Source organism: Raphanus sativus, chromosome 9 (genome assembly GCF_000801105.2).
Source record: "Raphanus sativus cultivar WK10039 chromosome 9, ASM80110v3, whole genome shotgun sequence".
NCBI lineage: Eukaryota > Viridiplantae > Streptophyta > Magnoliopsida > Brassicales > Brassicaceae > Raphanus > Raphanus sativus.
Genome location: NC_079519.1, coordinates 14700807 through 14718735, shown reverse-complemented (window position 1 = coordinate 14718735; position 17929 = coordinate 14700807). Strand labels below are relative to the sequence as shown.

Sequence of the window (17929 nt, the reverse complement as noted above, 5' to 3'; positions counted from 1 at the left end):
TGCCACGAGATGTTGTTGCTAAATCATCAAAAGGAATGGGTTTAAAGCATATAACTAATGAGGATGCTTGACTGCAACCCTACCTATCATGACTGGAGATCCCAAGACGTAGGTTCAAAGGGAAAAACAAAATCAAGCAGAATCTAACCAAAGCACTTTGAGACAAAGTAGTCTCATCCCAGCTCCTAAAGATGATAAGTGCTAACGAATGAGAGAAGGATAAGCATATGCTTTTTAATGATTCCATAGCTTCTAAAAGCGAAGTATTAATCAATACTTTTCATGGTCAATCACCTAATGAGTGTGAAATGGGGCCGTTTCTGGGAGAATGAAAGCAGGCTATATTCTCTAAGTTCACTCATGAAAACCAGGAATAGTTCAAGGCCACAATGAACACAATAGAGAACTAAGTTCTACGAGAAAATGAAGCTGCGTTATGCATGTTGTCTCGGTCTACATAAAACACCGGTTGGTTCAAGACTCATGTTTCCTTCTGGTAAAGTAAACCCGACAGATATTAACTATGAGTGGTTCAAGGCTTAAAAATGCCACCTACTCAAAGACAGTGAATTTTCGCAAACACTCTCGATAAGTCAGTCTGTCTAGCTTTTAGTTTAAGTCTAGTCAGTAAAGTTTATTTTCTTAGAGGTCTATCGAGTCTGCATCTAGTCTGCATATGTTTATAGTCATTTCTATTCATGTGGGGGATTGTTGGATCAATTTAACAAAGCCAATGGGCTTTACGTTTAATTGAAAACATGTGAATATAATGGCCTTATATTGAGTTAATGAAGAGGAAACAAGTTTGTCCCACATCGGGAAGTGAATGTGTTTCACATGCATATATATGTCAACACACTTACACTCTTGATTAACCAAGTCAGAGAGAGGAGTGGCTCCCCACGCGCGCGCCGCCGCCGCCGTCGTGGGTCGTGGGTCTTGGGTCTTGGGTCTTGGGTCTTGGGTCTTGGTCTTGGGTCTTGGGTCTTGGGTCTTGGGTCTTGGGTTCTTTTTGGACCAAGTTAAGCCCAATGTTTTTGCCATTTAATTCTCAAAAACAACATGCATTTTATTTTGAAACGACAAGTAGTTTGTCTAGAAAATAAAAAACGACATGCAGTTTATTCCTCTCGAGATTTTTAAAAGATAAGAGACCGCGTCTTGAGGAGAAGTTTTCGCAACTCACCTTCCCTCGATCTCCGCCGAGATCTTCGCCCACGTGCAGCAACGGTTGCGGGAAGTGGCTCGTCTCCAACTCTTTAAATATCGCCTCTCCTCCTTTCTCATTACTCACTTTTTCTTTTCACATCGAAACCAGCAAATATTCCCTTAGCGTAAGTATTTTAGAGAGTGTTTCGTAGAGTATTAGTTCGATAGGGCATTCACGAGTGAAGCGTGAATCGTCGCCATGGTTTTATCCTGGGACTCTATATTCGTACAGTCTCGTCTCACTACGGGCGATATAAAAAGTTAAGGAAAGAGAGATTTCATATCTCGACTCCATGATCGTTTGTGAAAACGTTTACCGTTCCGATTTTATTTCGTATATTCAATCGTTTCTTTCCTTAACATCTCGCATTTATAATATCGTTTATTTGATTCGGTTTTCCGGCTTCTACAATCAGTTCGTACAAACCATCATCTCTTCTCTTGTTGAACTCGAAAGGAGAATTTTTTTGAACCGTTCTTGGCTTTGTTCTTCTCCATCGGAGACAAGCAGAGAAAGGCCTGAGAGGAAGAAGAAAAGAAACGACTTTAGAGGACGAGAGAAGGAATGAAGAGCGGCGTTTGAAGACGGAGCTGTCGTCCATGTTCTGTAACGGAGAACTCTACGAGCAGCGATGAGATCATCTCCTCCGCGAATTTCTCCTCTAGATATTTCTGGTGGATCGCCTGCAAAAAAAATATCAAATTCTCTCGAAGTTTCAATCCTTATCAATAATGAATAATAAAAATCAGATATTTGGAAAATTGATCATGTAATGATGAGTTCGTGAGAGAGTAGGTGGAGAAAGAGACTCAAGTTACGATTTTGAGAAAGTGAATCTAAAAAGAGTTAATTTGGTGGCAGAAATATTTTTTTTTTTCAGAATTTGAGCCTCACACTTAGAAAATTTAAGCGGCTATTTTTTTTTATTTTTCCGGGATAATAGATATACCGTTTTAAATTGAAAAACGCTATAAAAATAAGTGTTGGTATAAAAAACGCTATAATCTGATGCTATTAATACTTACATTTCCTGTAGTTCCTACTCCTTCCTTCATATATCGAGCAAGAAGAGTTTTTATCAAATCTAGTCTCGAGATGGTGAACTTTTGGTAGACGAACCTCCTAGGGGCGTCCGGGGAAGTTTCCCTTCAAACGACTTCTAGAACAGGAGATATGTGTTTATGAAGATTAACAATGCTCCACGATACCCTCTCTTTTGGCGATCCGTCGGTATGCTTTTCTTTGTTTTTGTTAAAATAGATCTTGTGCCATCACCCCACCTTATGTAACGTTTTCGCAGAGGTCTTTCGGCCGGGTATTCCCTGCTGGCGAGGTTTTGGTAAAGTTGGCGAAAGACATTCACATGCGATACCGTTAGATTCTATTTCTGATGAGCCAGATGTCTTTACGCCACAGCCGCATTTGGGGTAAGTAGACAGCTTTTCTTTCTCCTAACAGATAGGGAAACGATTTTGACCCTTTGCCATGCCATCTTTTAATTGGGATTCCTAGGGCTTCAATATCATCGGTGTATGATGAATATTGTAGGGCCAAACCTCAGAGGAGACGATCTTATGCATTGCCTTCCTTTGTCTCCTCGGTTTCGACTTCCTCGACCCTGAGGAATGCTGGAGGTAGCAGATTGTTTGGTCCACGCTGGCGCGTTCCACCGCATGAGGAGGTCCTGTTCCTTCGTAACCAACTTCGAGAGGTGATAACTCATCAAGCTTTGACCGTGCAGCGGGCCTGTGAGCAAGCTCGTTGGGAGCTCGTGAAGGAGTGGTGATATACCATTGATTTCACCCATTTTGTACCATGGTATACTGATAGTTTTATTATGTACTAATGTGTTTTCTAGCCTGTTAGGTATGTTTTCAGGTTCAGGAGTGTTTCGTGATAAAGTGATGCTTTTGGAGCATTTTGGAGTACAATAGATAATACACCCGAGTTGACCATTTAAGACCAAGTTGGAAGTCAACATTCATAGAAGAATCGATCGATACTCATCCAGAGTTGTATCGATGTAGCTGTAAAGATCCGCGTACTAGAAGATTATAATCGATCAATACACATCAAGTGTGTCGATCGATAGCGAGGACGAAATGGTTTAGCCGACTACTTCACCAACACTTCGCCAAATTACGAGATTACCCCTGACGAGTTTTTAACCTAATGGAAATGCTTAAATACCCTGCTTAAGTATTTTTGACGGCAAGCAAGCTTTTGAAGGCAGAAGCAAGCAAGCAGAAACTGTGAGAGAAAGCTAGAGTTTTTTTGGTTTTGAGATATTGGAGAGATCATTGAGAGATTTGTGATGAACTCCATTTGTTTTCTATTCTCTATCTAATGCAATTTCTTTACCTATTTTGTGTTATGAATTGATTAGTTATGTCTGAGTAGTCTACTCGTTAGATCTAGGGTTTAAATAGGTTTGTGGGGTTAGCCCCAAACTATATTTGCTAAGTTGTGATATTCATCAAATGGATTGTACCCTATGCTTGTTCTAGAGTAGCTAACTAGAGCATAGATCACTAGGATCCTTATATCTTGAATTATCTATTTGAACTAGTTTCTCCTGTTGAGAAGGGCGACAGCCCTCCTTGAGACCTAGTGTTCATTATCGGCTCGCGTCTAGGCATTTCTAGAAGCCGTCGATCGATATCCCAACTGGACAATCGATCAGCGCTGCGAAAAGTGTATCGCTCGATATCTCTAAAGGATATCGATCGACTCAGTTGGGGAAAAATAATACATGAGGAGATTTCCCCAGATTCCGGCTTCCAGGGTCCGACCCCTGCCCCATGTTCAAGGTTCCGGGCCACATAATTAATCCTGCCTCTGAGTAAAAAGGAAAACTTCGAGATAAAATTAAACATCGATATTTATCATAATATGGTGATAGTGCTCAAATTACCCAGTAGAGTTTACTCTCTCAAATAAGAGGTACAGCTGTAGTACTTAGGGATCAAATCACGAGGAGCTAGGGAACCAATTAAAATAAAATCTACTAATCAATCCTAGGTGAAGTTGGTTTTAATGATAGAAATGTAAATAGCAGTTCCTAAAATGAGCAAGGTAGTTGCTCTAACTAACAATATGATGGGTGTTTAAATGTGATAAAGAGTGCTAGACTTAGGACTTTTATTCAGGAATGAAGATTATAATGTCTATAAATACCTAACAAGTTGTTTGCATGATACTATAGAACTCAGTCGCTTAACTCTCAGTGATGTCTCACTGGTTAAATAATCTAGATCTCTGGCCTCAACTGTCGTATGTTGACAAAGAAAAAGAGTCGATCGATATCCTTTAGAGATATCGATCGATACACCTTTTGCTCGGTGATCGATTCACCTGTCGGGATATCGATCGACGACTTCTAGATATGCCTAGGCGCGAGCTGATAATGGACACTAGATCTCAAGGAGGGCGGTTAGCTCTTCTCCAAGGAGATACTAGTTCAAACAGATAATTCAAGATATCAAAGATCCTTGTGATCTATATTCTAGTTAGCTACTCTAGAACAAGCTTACGGTGCAATCTATTTGATGAATATCACAACTTAGCAATTATAGTTTGGGGCTAATCCCACAAACCTATTTAAACCCTAGATCTAACAAGTAGACTACCCAGACATAGCTAAGCAATTCATAACAATATATAGATGAAAGAATTGCATAGATAGAATAAAATAGAAATAGAAAAGGAGATGAAAATCTCTCCAATATCTCAAAACAAGTAAAACTCTAGTCTCTCTCACACTCTCTGCTTTGTGGTAACTTAGATTCTTCAAAAGTTTGCTTCTCCTGAAGTTGCCGTCAAAAACACTTAGCAGAAATATTTAAACATTTCCATTAGGTTAAAAACTCGTCAGGGGCAATCTCGTAATTTGGTGAAGTCTTGGTGAAGTAGTCGGCTAAACCATTCCGTCCTCGATATCGATCGATAACACTGGATGTGTATCGATCGATTATAATCTTCTAGTACGCGGATCTTCTCAGCTACATCGATCAACAACTCTGGAAGAGTATCGATCGATTCTAATCGCAATGTTGACTTCCGACTTTGTCTTGAATGGTCAACTCGGGTGTATCATCTCTTGTACTCCAAAATGCTCCAAAAATATCACTTTATCACGAAATGCTCCTGAACCTGAAAACATACCTAACATGCTAGAAAACATATTAAATATATAATAAAACACTAGTATACCATGGTTAAAAACGGGTAAAATCCATGGTATATCAACTCCCCCAGACTTACTCCTTTGCTTGTCCTCAAGCAAAAACAGTAATCTTTGGAAAATGTTTGAAAACAGTAGGAACTCAAAGATTCAAAATATTGAAGTCATCACTCTATGGGTTTGCAATTCATATCTAAACATCCTAATCACAGAAGTTCATTATGCCTTATCCTAGCTTAGCAACAAACTCATCTAGTCAACAACTTAGCAAATCTCATTTGACATTCCCCTCTACTAACCCCATTTCTTAACATAAAATAAAAGTGCAGGCTTTACCTTGGGAGTATCGATCAAAGGACACATGGATTCAACTCAAATAAGTATCTGAACACACAGGTAGTCTTCTCTGAACCCTTTCTCCCCTCATCTCTCTTCTCTGAGTCTCTTATTAGTTTCAATTTCAACAAGTTTTGATGCCACAAAGGTCATCTAGTCTATCTCATTGACATTTGCATTGTAACTGATACATTTTTGACAAAGTGTAGCGAATAATGGGGTCTTTGGTAATTTACCTATCCCTCGTTTCCACAATGTGTGATCATCCTTGAGATTTAGAATACTAGGGTCGCAGGAGACACTCCTACACCTCTGCCTCTCAAGAAATCATTTCAATCTTTTATAACATAAACTTAGATCTTTGAGATGCCGAAGAGAGAGAAGGAAGGGAACCAGAAACACACATACTTTTTACCTTCCAGACTTGTAAGAGGATTCCGATCCAGTGATTTCCAAGCTCCAAGACAAGCAAATAAGTCAGTATTAGTAATGGAGGTCAGCTTTGGTTCTTTCAAACAATCTCAGCTAGTGTATATAGATGACAGGTTGATCCACTTTAGCATCTTTAGTGCTATCTGCAATCAGTAAATCTAGAATGGTGCTAAATAGTGGTTAGACAATCAAATATAAATCTATATCAATGTTCCTATTTAATACTTATGTGAAAAATAATTTTGAAAAACATTTTAAATAAAAACCAAAATAAAAACACATATTAGTAAACTCCCCCCCAGACTTAAATTACACTGTCCCAGTGTAACACAGCCGGAGTGAGGTAAATAAAATAAATCATAATAACTAAATATAACAAGATAGAACGATTAAACCTGATCGACAAGGTGTCGATTGATTCGTAGGGGTGTACGTCGATCGTTAGTAATGGTCGTGTGGTGTCGAGCAATATGAATGGTACGTGTCGGTCGACGGAATCATCATTCTACTCGGATCTTATGAAAACTGAAAAATAAATCCAAAAAAATAAAAGCAAAAATGAAAAATAACTGAAAAAGAAAATAAAAGAAAACCTAATAGTAGGTTGCCTCCCACTAAGCGCTTTGTTATAGTCATTTAGCTTGACTGTGGTAGGTGTGTGACTCAGGGGGTGCAGTGGGGGTTGTTGTTTGCTGGTGGGCAAACATTTCCCTCATCTTTGGACACAGTAGCAGTGAAGCTTCTTGTGGCATCATCTGATCTTGTCCATCTAGGATGTATCTTTGCTAAATCTGCTTTGATGACTTGCAACCTTCTGTCCAAATCCTCCATGTCAATCTGATGCTGATAGAAAATAAATCTTGAATGCTCGGACAGTTTTTCATGTTGTTCTGTGTCGTGCTGATCTTGAATCTGCTGATCTTGATCTGCCAAGGACTCGATGTCGATCGATGCTACAACTTGTGCGTCGGTCGTTTCACTGGGAGTTCTGTCGGTCGATTTAGTGTCAACTGTGTCGATCGATTCTGAATGTTGGCCTTGGTTCTCAAGAATTCTCTGCATATTACGTATCTCATTCGTCAATAGACCAGTAGCTCTGCAGAGGTTGGTCACTTTTTCATTGAGAGTGTCGTCAATGTCATCACTTCGTTCGTTGAGTCTCTCCTCCATAGAATCCATAGCTTCGTACAGCTCCTGTTTAATCTGATCAACTTCTGCTGTAGTGCATGCTCTCTTCGCTGGTGGTGGCACGATGTTGATTGATATCGGTCTAGGCCTGTCGATCGATGTCGCGTTTCTGCCACGAAGACCAAGATGATTATGAACTATGCTCATGTCTTGTTGCTGCTCGTTCAGCTGCTGTGACAGTGTATCCAGGTATCGCATGATAGGTGAACTGAAATGATCATGCTTCTCTTCGTATGCTTTCATCCTATCTTTTAGTGCTGCGAACCTTGTGTCGATCGATGGTGAAGACTGTGTGTCGATCGATGGTAAAGTAGCATTCTGAGCCTGATCTTTCTTGCAAATCGATGCTAGCTCTTTCTGTAGAAGATCGATCCTCTTGCTTAACCATTCGACATTGTTGTTGAGAGGGCTGTAGACGTCTCCAATCTGTGTATTGATGTAAGCAATCTCTCATTCATCTTTCTTAGGTGATGAACATTCTGGTCGGTCCTTGGATGTAGTCGTGCCGATGTCGATCGATGGTACATGTACTGTGTCGATCGATACTGGTGGCGTAGCTTCCTTTTCAAGCATGGTTAATATGTCACTTTGGAAATCCTTGTAGCTGATATCCAAAGGCTGGAAAGTGTTTCCACCAATGTGCGCATGTCTGCCTCAAGGTGTGCCTGAGCTCTCCATACATCAGTCACCATAACATCTATCTCCTCTCTACTATAGGGTACTGGTGGTGGTCTGTATGCATGGTAAGGGCGTATGTGTTTTGGAAGGCGTAAGCAACCTTTGTGAAAAAGTGATGCTCTCTCCAGAATTCTCCTTATGTGCTCCTTGGTAACAGAGATGGTTTCACCATCAACTCCTTTAGCATGTCCAAACTCATCTCTGTAGACACCATATTCATCCTTTGCTTCCCATTTGAATCTCCTAGATCCATTAGTATTGAAGGCGCGTCGTCCAAACTCTAAACGTACGTCGGGCGATCTGACTCTTGCTCTGTCGATCGATCTGGGATATCTGCCGTCGATCGATGTTGCTGAAACAATGTCGATCGATGGTGAACTCCTGGGGTGACCAGAACTTTGAAGAACTGTATCCTCCCTTGTGGTAACGTGGTGGTTGTCCTGGACGTGAGATAGGATGTCTGGATGGCCACGTTGCTGTGTGAACAAATTTTCTGGTCCATTAGCAACTTGGAGGATGTCTGCTATGTTTTCTCTGGTTATGTGCAGAAATCTTCCATCCATTGCTCTTGCATAGCCATCTGTGTCCCTGAAAATTCCAAATTCATCAGGTGTTAGTGAAACATTCCTGATATCATAAGGATCATGAAATCGAGATTGAGCTCTGTTGAAGGCGTCGATCGATGGTGATGTGGTGGTGGCGATCGATGGTGATCGTCTAGCTGCATGGTTGGATCGATTGTTCATGGTGTTGCAGTCCTCCATTGTTAAGTTTCTGAATGCTGGAAGCTGCTGGGTATAAGGTGTAGAGGTTTGAATTTTCGTGGCTGGTCTTGTCAACCTTATATACCCATGTGTTGCCCTAATCAGTGAAAATTTCGATTTTGTCCTTTAAGTCATCCGGGTTAATATCGATCGATGTGATACTAGCTATGTCGATCGATGGACGATCTCGTTTTTCTGGATGAAGTAGATAATCGATCGATGGTGGACGTTTGATGTCGATTGATTTTGGGAATCGATTTGCAAATCGGTCATTCTCCAAGTAATTTTCCCGAGCTCTCTCTTCCCAATAATCTGCATCATGTTCTTCACTGTGGTCTCCACTGTGGGAAGAGTTGGCTATATCTACTGCAAAACTCTCATGAAATTCGCTATCTGCCCAACTCCTTACTGAGTAATCATCTTCTTTACTGATGGGTGGGATGGCGAAATTCGGGTAGCAATGATCTGGTAGATCGAGTTCATCATCTGGTGGGTCTCTGTCGATCGATACTCCATGTTTGTTGTCGATCTCCTCTGATTTGCTGGTGTCGATCGATGAAGTTAAGGTGCTGTCGATCGATCCCGAGTATTCTGTCTCGTACTCGATTTCACAATGACAAACTGCAATGATATCAAGATCATCTTCTTTTACCACGGTTTTGGCTGGTGGTTTGCTAAGCTTGACAGGGTCGTAGTGGATCTCTGGATCTATCAAAGTCAAGCACATCCTGTTGGTATTCATGTCACATATAGCTCATACTGTAGCCATAAATGCTCTTCCAAGTAAGAGGGAAGAGTTCCAATTTAGCTTGATGTCTAGGACATGAAAATCCACAGAGACGATAGCATTACCAATCTGAACTTCCAGGTCTCTGATCAAGCCTCCAGAGTTTTTCTGAGTGTAATCCACAAATGTAAAGATCTCTGGTGAAGGCTCTACTTGCAGACCCAGATGGTCTGCCATGACCTTTGGTAAGATGCTGACTGATGAACCAGTGTCACATAGTGCATGAGGAAATTCAATCCCTTGTACTACACAGGATATTGCAAACTTCCCAGGATCACTCTTTTTCTTCAAAGTAATCATTTTCCTCATATCTTCTCTGACATTGTCAAACCTTCTTCTAATGTCATTTTCAGTCTCCCTTGTTTCTCTGAAAAACATCCACAATCTGCTTGTGAAGTAAACCTCCTCAAAAGGTTTCTCTAGTGGGATTCTGATAACTCTCTTAGTGAAACCATCAATCTCCTTTTCATTAGCTTCCCTCTTAAGGTTCTTAAGAATCTTCTCCTTCCTACTCCTTAGCCTTCTTCCTTCAGTTCCTTCTGATGTAGGTGTAGTATCTGAAAGGTTGCCAGTAGTCTCTGTAGGGTTAGCTTGTGGTTTCGGTGTGGGTCTGAGTGCATTGATTCGGTTGCTGTCTATCGATAGTAGTTGCACTCGGTATGTGAGAGGTGTGTGTCGATCAATAGGTGGAGAAAAGGGTCGATCGATACGTCTCTCATCTTTTTGTCGATCGATAAGTGGCTCGTCTCGTCGGTCGATATCTTCGTAGGTGTGGGTGGGTGGGTGAGGATGCGAAGCCGTGAATTCAGCATGTGTCAATATCCTAACCGCGTTGCAATCTGCAGTCGAATCCGGAAATGACATCGTTGGTGTCGATCAATGTGGACTAGCTGGTGTCGATCGACACCATTGTGATCCACCGAAACTTAGTGAACTTTTCACTTCAAAGTCTCCTTCTTGTAGCTTCTCATGCTTCACCACTTGCCAGAAATCATCATCTATAATGGCATTCACGTGGTGTTTCCTATTTCCTTCCCCTGCTTCCTTAGAAATTCCAATTCTCCTGATAGAGTCTTCAGTCTGGACAATCTGTGTCTCAAGTTTTGAGTGCAAATGGTGTCTATCCTTGTGGTCAGATTGTTGAAGACAGAGTCAATCTTCCCATTGAAGTCTACTGTAAGCTTCTGCTGACCTTCTAGAACTCTATCAATCATGGCATCAAACTTACTCTCCTGGGTGGGTGGTGGTGGGTTTTGGTAAGCTGAGTTGCCACAGTTCCTAGTGTTGGTGAAGGGTTTCTGATACTGTGAACTATGGTTGTAGTTACTCTTCTGACCACTGCCAAAAAAGTTTCTTTTTCCACTCTGGTTTCCATATCTCTGAAATCCAGTACCTCCAATGTAATTCACATCTTCTTATGTATCATCTTCTCTAGCCTCTCTTTCTTCAGCTGAGCAGACTGGCTGCCCCAGAAATGCATGTAAAGCATCTATCTTGGCTCTGATTTCATTCATCTGGTCTTCCCCGATGGCTGCAACCGATTTCTTCTTGTCAGAGTCAGTGTTCTTGGTGCTGCTGCTGTTGGCTAGGTTTTCAATAAGTCTCACAGCCTCTATTGGATTTCTAGTGTTGAAGTTCCCCTCGCTAGCAGTATCAAGAGCCATCTGATACCTCAAGGCGATACCTCTGTAGAGAGAGTGCTTAGCAGCTGCACTTCATTGAATCCATTGTGTGGACAGTCTCGCTGGAAGAACTTAAATCTGATCCACGCGTCTTTAAAAGTTTCACCAGGCTTTTGCGCGAAAGTGGCGATTTTGCTAATTAAGTCTTCAGCGCGTGCCTCATCAAAGAAATTACGCAGGAAAGCGTTTTTGATGTCGGCCCAGTATGTCAGTGATCTTGTAAGTAGCTGCTTGAACCAGTGTGAAGCTTCTCCAATCAGTGAGTATTTGAAAAGCTTGCAGAGTAGGTAGTCCTCAGGGACTCCATCCATACGAATAGCAGCGATAAGATCCTCGAACCTCTCCAGATGGTCCATAGGATGCTCGTGTGATAACCCAGAATAAGGTATCTGAGACACGAGAGAGTAGTACTAAGCCTTGAGCTCGAAGTTTGGCTTCTGAATCTATGGAAGTCGAATAGCTGATCTGTTGGTGTAGTACTCGTCTGGACGATTGTAGTCTACCAATGATCGTGTTTGAGCTTCTCCTGTAGCCTCAGCTTCAGGCTCAGGGATTATGTTTCCCTGTGCATCTAGCTTCTGAGCTGTTGCATTACACAGATGACCATCTTGGTCATACAGGTTTCCATTCTGGTCCTGCGTGAGAATAACAATCGCGACCATGCTTCGTGGGTTAGTATCGATTGATGTACGGTGAGTAGTATCGAACGATGTAGATCGGTGAACGATATCGGTCGACGGTGCTGTCTGAGTGTCAGTCGACGGTTGAACGTGAGTATCAGTCGACGATACTGCGGTTCTATCGATCGATGCGGAGCGTAGGTCTTTGCGGATTGAGCGTTCTAAGTGTGCAGGATCTTCTGAGAATAGTAGTTGGTCTCCCCCGTTGCTTCTGGTACTGCTGGGCATGTACCTGAAAAGACAAGAAAAATTTTAATCAGAAAGGGGGTAAAAAGAAAAACCTAAGATTAATAAGATTAAATCTAATGGCGATCAAAGCTCCCCGACAACGGCGCCAAATTTGATAGTGCTCAAATTACCCAGTAGAGCTTACTCTCTCAAATAAGAGGTACATCTGTAGTACTTAGGGATCAAATCACGAGGAGCTAGTGAACCAATTAAATATAATTTACTAATCAATCCTAGGTGAAGTTGGTTTTAATGATAGAAATGTAAATAGCAATTCCTAAAATGAGCAAGGTAGTTGCTTTAACTAACAATATGATGGGTGTTTAAAATGTGATAAAGAGTGCTAGACTTAGGGCTTTTATTCAAGAATGGAGATTATAATGTCTATAAATGCCTAACAAGTTGTTTGCATGATACTATAGAATTCAGTCGCTTAACTCTCAGTGATGTCTCACTGGTTAAATAATCTAGATCTCTGGCCTCAACTGTCGTATGTTGACACTGAAAAAGAGTCGATCGATATCCTTTAGAAATATCGATCGATACACCTTTCGCTCGGTGATCGATTCACCTGTCGGGATATCGATCGACGCTTCTAGATATGCCTAGGCGCAAGCTGATAATGAACACTAGATCTCAAGGAGGGCGGTTAGCTCTTCTCCAAGGAGATACTAGTTCAAACAGATAATTCAAGATATCAAAGATCCTAGTGATCTATATTTTAGTTAGCTACTCTAGAACAAGCTTAGGGTGCAATCTATTTGATGAATATCACAACTTAGCAATTATAGTTTGGGGCTAATCTCACAAACCTATTTAAACCTTAGATCTAACAAGTAGACTACTCAGACATAGCTAAGCAATTCATAACAATAGATAAATGAAAGAATTGCATAGATAGAATAAAATAGAAATACAAAAGGAGATGAGAAATCTCTCCAATCTCTCAAAACAAGTAAAACTCTAGTCTCTCTCTCACACTCTTTGCTTTGTGGTAACTTAGACTCTTCAAAAGTTTGCTTCTCTCGAAGTTGCCGTCAAAAACACTTAGCAGGAATATTTAAGCATTTCCATTAGGTTAAAAACTCATCAGGGGCAATCTCGTAATTTGGTGAAGTTTTGGTGAAGTAGTCGGCTAAACCATTTCGTCCTCGATATCGATCGACAACACTGGATGTGTATCGATCGATTAGAATCTTCTAGTACGTGGATCTTCTCAGCTACATCGATCGGCAACTCTGGATGAGTATCGATCGATTATAATCGCAATGTTGACTTCCGACTTGGTCTTGAATGATCAACTCGGGTGTATCATCTCTTGTACTCCAAAATGCTCCAAAAACATCACTTTATCACGAAACACTCCTGAACCTGAAAACATACCTAACATGCTAGAAAACAGATTAAATATATAATAAAACACTAGTATACCATGGTTAAAAACGGGTAAAATCCATGGTATATCATATATGGTCGAATCTCCTTAAATCCAAGAGAAGAAAGATGAAGTAATCCAATACATGGAGCCGTCTTTAACAACAATAGAAATATTCTATTATCTAAGGATAAAGTCAATATTTCCAAATCCTAAAGAGGAGGCACGACTTCTACTATAAATAAAAGGTTCATAAACCCTAAAGAGGAGGGGAACACGTTCATCCACAGAGATCACAAGTTCTACAGCCGCCACTTCAATATCTCACACCTAGAAGACCTTCCACTTGGATTCGCCTATAATAGGTTAATCCCGACGATTACTATCAGCGAGATGGGGCTCTATACTCATTGTTGCACGTCCACAATAGAGGAAGACGTCCATCTACAGAAGACATAAACCCCACAGTCAATTCGACGGCTACCAAGGCATGAATTGACCTAAAGGACTATCTCCACCGACATGTCTATTGGATGAAGAATCCCTGCGATCATCACCAACAAGATGACATCCCTGTTCATCGCAGTACGTCTGTAACTCCATATATTGGCTCAGGCTATAATCTCCAGCTCATCGGCAGAGACACTCCATTCTCCATGAAGCATATCGAAGCCTATGCTCACTGCAGCATCCTGAGGATCCCGTCATCTATTCTGACCATGCTTCCTCTACAATAGATGAATCCTATCAACTACAAGGTCACGTGTGTGAGGGATTAAACTCACCTCCTGATTTTAGGTCAGGTTATAGTTTAGGAAAGGATTAGGGAAATATAATCGTGGGCTGAATCCCGTAAGAACTTAAAAGATGAATGAATGATTTTATTGATGATTTTGGGTAAAGAATATGTTTACAAAGATGTTTCTCTTGACGATTACAAAGATAGCAAATATGCCTTAGAATTGATATGAATAATCGTAAAAAATGAATAAAAGTTGGGATCCCCTTCTTCTCGAGTTCCTTTCTCTTTAAATAGCCTCAGGTCCCGCTTGATCATAGCCAACTGGTTTCCGAGATCTTCTCCGTTTATTGAGGAATCCGCAACAGCTTCCTTTGACCGGGTCCTGCGCTCCTTCCGTTATGGTGTGAGCTTCCTCTTCACCGTGACCTCTTTTGGTTAAATACTTTAGCTCTCAGCCTCCGGCTCCAGCTTAGCTCTTCTCAAAGATTGAATTCGTTATGGGCCTGTCGTGGCCCGTTATTATCTTTTATCATTCGTTGTTCAGCTATTGGGCCATATTTGGGCCCAACAGTTGCCCCCAGCTCTCGAGATTAGGTTTCGTTATTCTCGGGAGCTAGACTTAGCCGCCCAACCTAGATTTTTTTGTTGAGATCATGATTACTATCTATATTCAACGAAGATATGATTCGCTTGAATTGACGGTTTAGATTTCTTTTGATGAAATCAACGGCTCGGATGAAAGAGGTTTTTTGAAATATTCGCTCCGATTATCGAGACTTGACAAGATATAAAGTAGCTAGCATTAACTGCCGCTGTCCATATTCTCCACGCCTCCACTCGGTTTTCAAGGTAACTCCTCCTCCACTCCTTTATTTTACTGCGTTTGTTTTATTTTTTACTTTCATCCTTCGATTCACCATTAATCCTTTGCGAAGTTCTTAGAGTTCTTAGTTCCTAAGAGATCTAGTTAGCTTGTTCCACCCTTTCCCTTTCGATTCTCCTTACCTCTCTCTTTAATGGATCCTCCGAAAGAAGGTTCCGGCGAGACCGGAATTTCTACCTCCGGCAAACGTTTAATGAAAATTAAACAGGAGATCGGTGAGAAAATGAAAAGAGACAAGAAAGAAGCCAAAGACTCAATTGCAGGAAGGGTCTCCAAGCGGGTGAAGAAGAAGGATGCTTCTGGTGGGAGTGCCTCTGTGGGACCTCACTCGCCTTCTTTATTGAAGATCCAAGAGGTTGTTAACCTCATGGTTCAAGCTTACGGTCAAAAGGAGTTGGCCAGGGTTTGTTCCTCCGAAGAAACCCCTGAAACCGCCCCGGAGGGTTGGTTTTGCATTCATGATAAATATATCTCTAAATGCCACCTCCGGTTTCCGCTCCCAGACCTTTTGTTAGATCTTCTTGACCATTACCAGCTGGCCCTCTCTCAGCTCTGTCCCTCTGTTATCCGGGTGATAAATGGTTTCATCACCAGGGCCAAGGAAGAAGGGGTCGCTGTTGGGCTAACCGAGTTGATGAGTCTGTATACGATCAAGGAGAGCTCTAGTGAGGATGGTGGCAGCGGTACCTACTACCTTCCTTGTCGTCCTAGGCTCGGTCTTTTTAAGTCCTCCGGTAGTGATGATGATTGGAGGAAGAAATATTTCTACGTCAAGATCGACCCCTCAACAGTTCCTGTGGGTCGTGCTCTCTCGATTACTTGGTCCGATATAACTGGTTAGGAGTTTTAGGAACGTGCTTTGCTTATATCGGATTATTGTTGTTTGCTGAACTCTTGGTTTCTTGTGCAGATATCGAGGATCCTCCCAAGCTTACTGATAAGCTGTCTAGAGCTCTTTTTCGGAAGCTATATCAAAGTCCCAATACTTGGGCGTCTTTTACCATTTCTCGCATTGGATCTGCTAGGTTCCCGGAGCAATATAACGTCAGGTTCCCTGACCCAATTCCATCTGAAGATTTAGAAGGTATTTTTCGGATTTCGCTTATTTTTTTTTTATTTCTAGATTTGCTTTAAAGATAGCTAAAAAGCTTTCCTTTGTTTAGTTTCTGAAGGTCCTTTCGTGGTAGATCTTTCGACTGGAGCTAGTACTTCCGAAACTGAAAAGACTCAAGCTCCCAAGATGAGGCCTTCTTTCCGTTCCAGGAGCAAACCTGCTGCAGCTGCCAGTGCTTCGCGAGGCAGCGACAAGACCCAAGGAGGAGCCTTCCTTAGCTCGCTGAAGGAGGTCCTTGACGATGGATCCTCTGTTCCTGTCGGGGATGTCATCCCAGTCGAAACCAGAGCTCAAGATGTTGTTCCTCGTCTCGAGATTCCGCCGGTTAATGTTAACCCTCAAGCTGCTGGAGATCCCTCTGAGGTCGAACCTCCGAGAAACAAGAGGTCTCGGACTGATTTGGGAGATAGGCCCGCCAGGTCTTCCTCCTCGTCTTCGCGGGGAGGGACCGTCGGCTGGAACTTTACCCATTCTAAACCTGGATCGATCTTTGATGACCCTTGGGGTTTGGCAACCATCATGAGGCATATGAAGATGGTCGGATGTTCCATGCCTTCAATCAATGGTCTAACCAACAAGGAAGAATACATTGAGATAGCTCACCACATGGGTCAGGTACGTACTCTTGTTTTCCTTTTTGGTTTGCTTCCGAGTTGATATTTTCTGAATTTTAGTTCTTTTTTTTTTTTTAGTTAGCTGGAGCCATCAACAGAGCTCAGCTGAGGTTCGAGGAGACCGTGAATGGTGCTCCCAGTGCTGGGGATTTAGCTCAGGCTACTGAGTTATTCAAGACTACTAAGATGGAGCTCGACCTAGCTCGTGCTCGAGTTTCTGAGCTTGAAGCTGAAGTCGGGAGGCTCGGTTTAAAGGCTGACACTCAGCAGGAGAAACTCGAAAGTCAGGCTATCGATATTCGGGTGAAGAACAGGAAGATCAATGAGTTAGATGCTGCTCGCAGGATAGCTGAGCGTCAGGTTCAAGAGATGATCGCCTCATCCCAGGTTAGTCAAAGGAACAAAGAAGCTGAAGTTAAGCTTGCTGTTAGGAAAGGTAAGAAGGAGGTAGCCGATGCCTACAACAAGATCCTGACCTCTGTGAAGGAGAAGTTTGTCAAGAAGAAGGATGAGACTGATGCCCTGATCTATGCTCAGGAGCTTCAGGCGAACACCGAACTTCTGAAGGATTTGTTGTCTAAGGAGATTGAGAATGCTGAAGAGGAGTATCACCGTTTGATGGTTTTGGTCCCGGAGGCTGCTGCTGCGTACGAGAAAGCTCAAGTTTCCGATTTCTCAGTCAGCAAGCTCCCCATTCCACAATTCTCCGAAAGCTCAGGTACTTTTGAGATTAATATGTTTAATCCGGCGTTTTCTGGAGAATACGGTTCTAACTTGGGTTCGATGTCTCCTGATCTAGTCCCAGTTGAGACGACCCTAGGAGGTGTCGACCAGGATGCTGAAGTGGAGGCTTCCGCCAAGGAGGGTGGTCCTATCGAGAAGAACAAGGATGATGAAGCTGATCCTGGATCCGAGGAAGGTTAAGAGCCGATGCTCTTTATGTTTCAAAATTTCTGCCCAATGGGCTTCTGTCTCTTTTGTTTTTAAGACTTATGGCCTGAGGAGGCCTTTAAACCTTTGCTTTCGTTAAGAT

The 17929-nt window shown here is 42.0% G+C and overlaps 1 protein-coding gene across 1 annotated transcript; it reads left to right on the top strand.

Annotated features, from left to right (window-relative positions):
• Nucleotides 1–15301: 15301 nt before the first annotated feature.
• On the top strand, nt 15302–17820 carry LOC108824769 (uncharacterized protein At3g60930, chloroplastic-like). The gene is made up of 4 exons (XM_018598159.2): nt 15302–16004; nt 16079–16252; nt 16332–16897; nt 16975–17820. Exons 1-4 carry the CDS (start codon nt 15302–15304, stop codon nt 17818–17820), a joined length of 2289 nt encoding a protein of 762 aa, XP_018453661.2.
• The last annotated feature ends 109 nt before the right edge of the window (nt 17821–17929 follow it).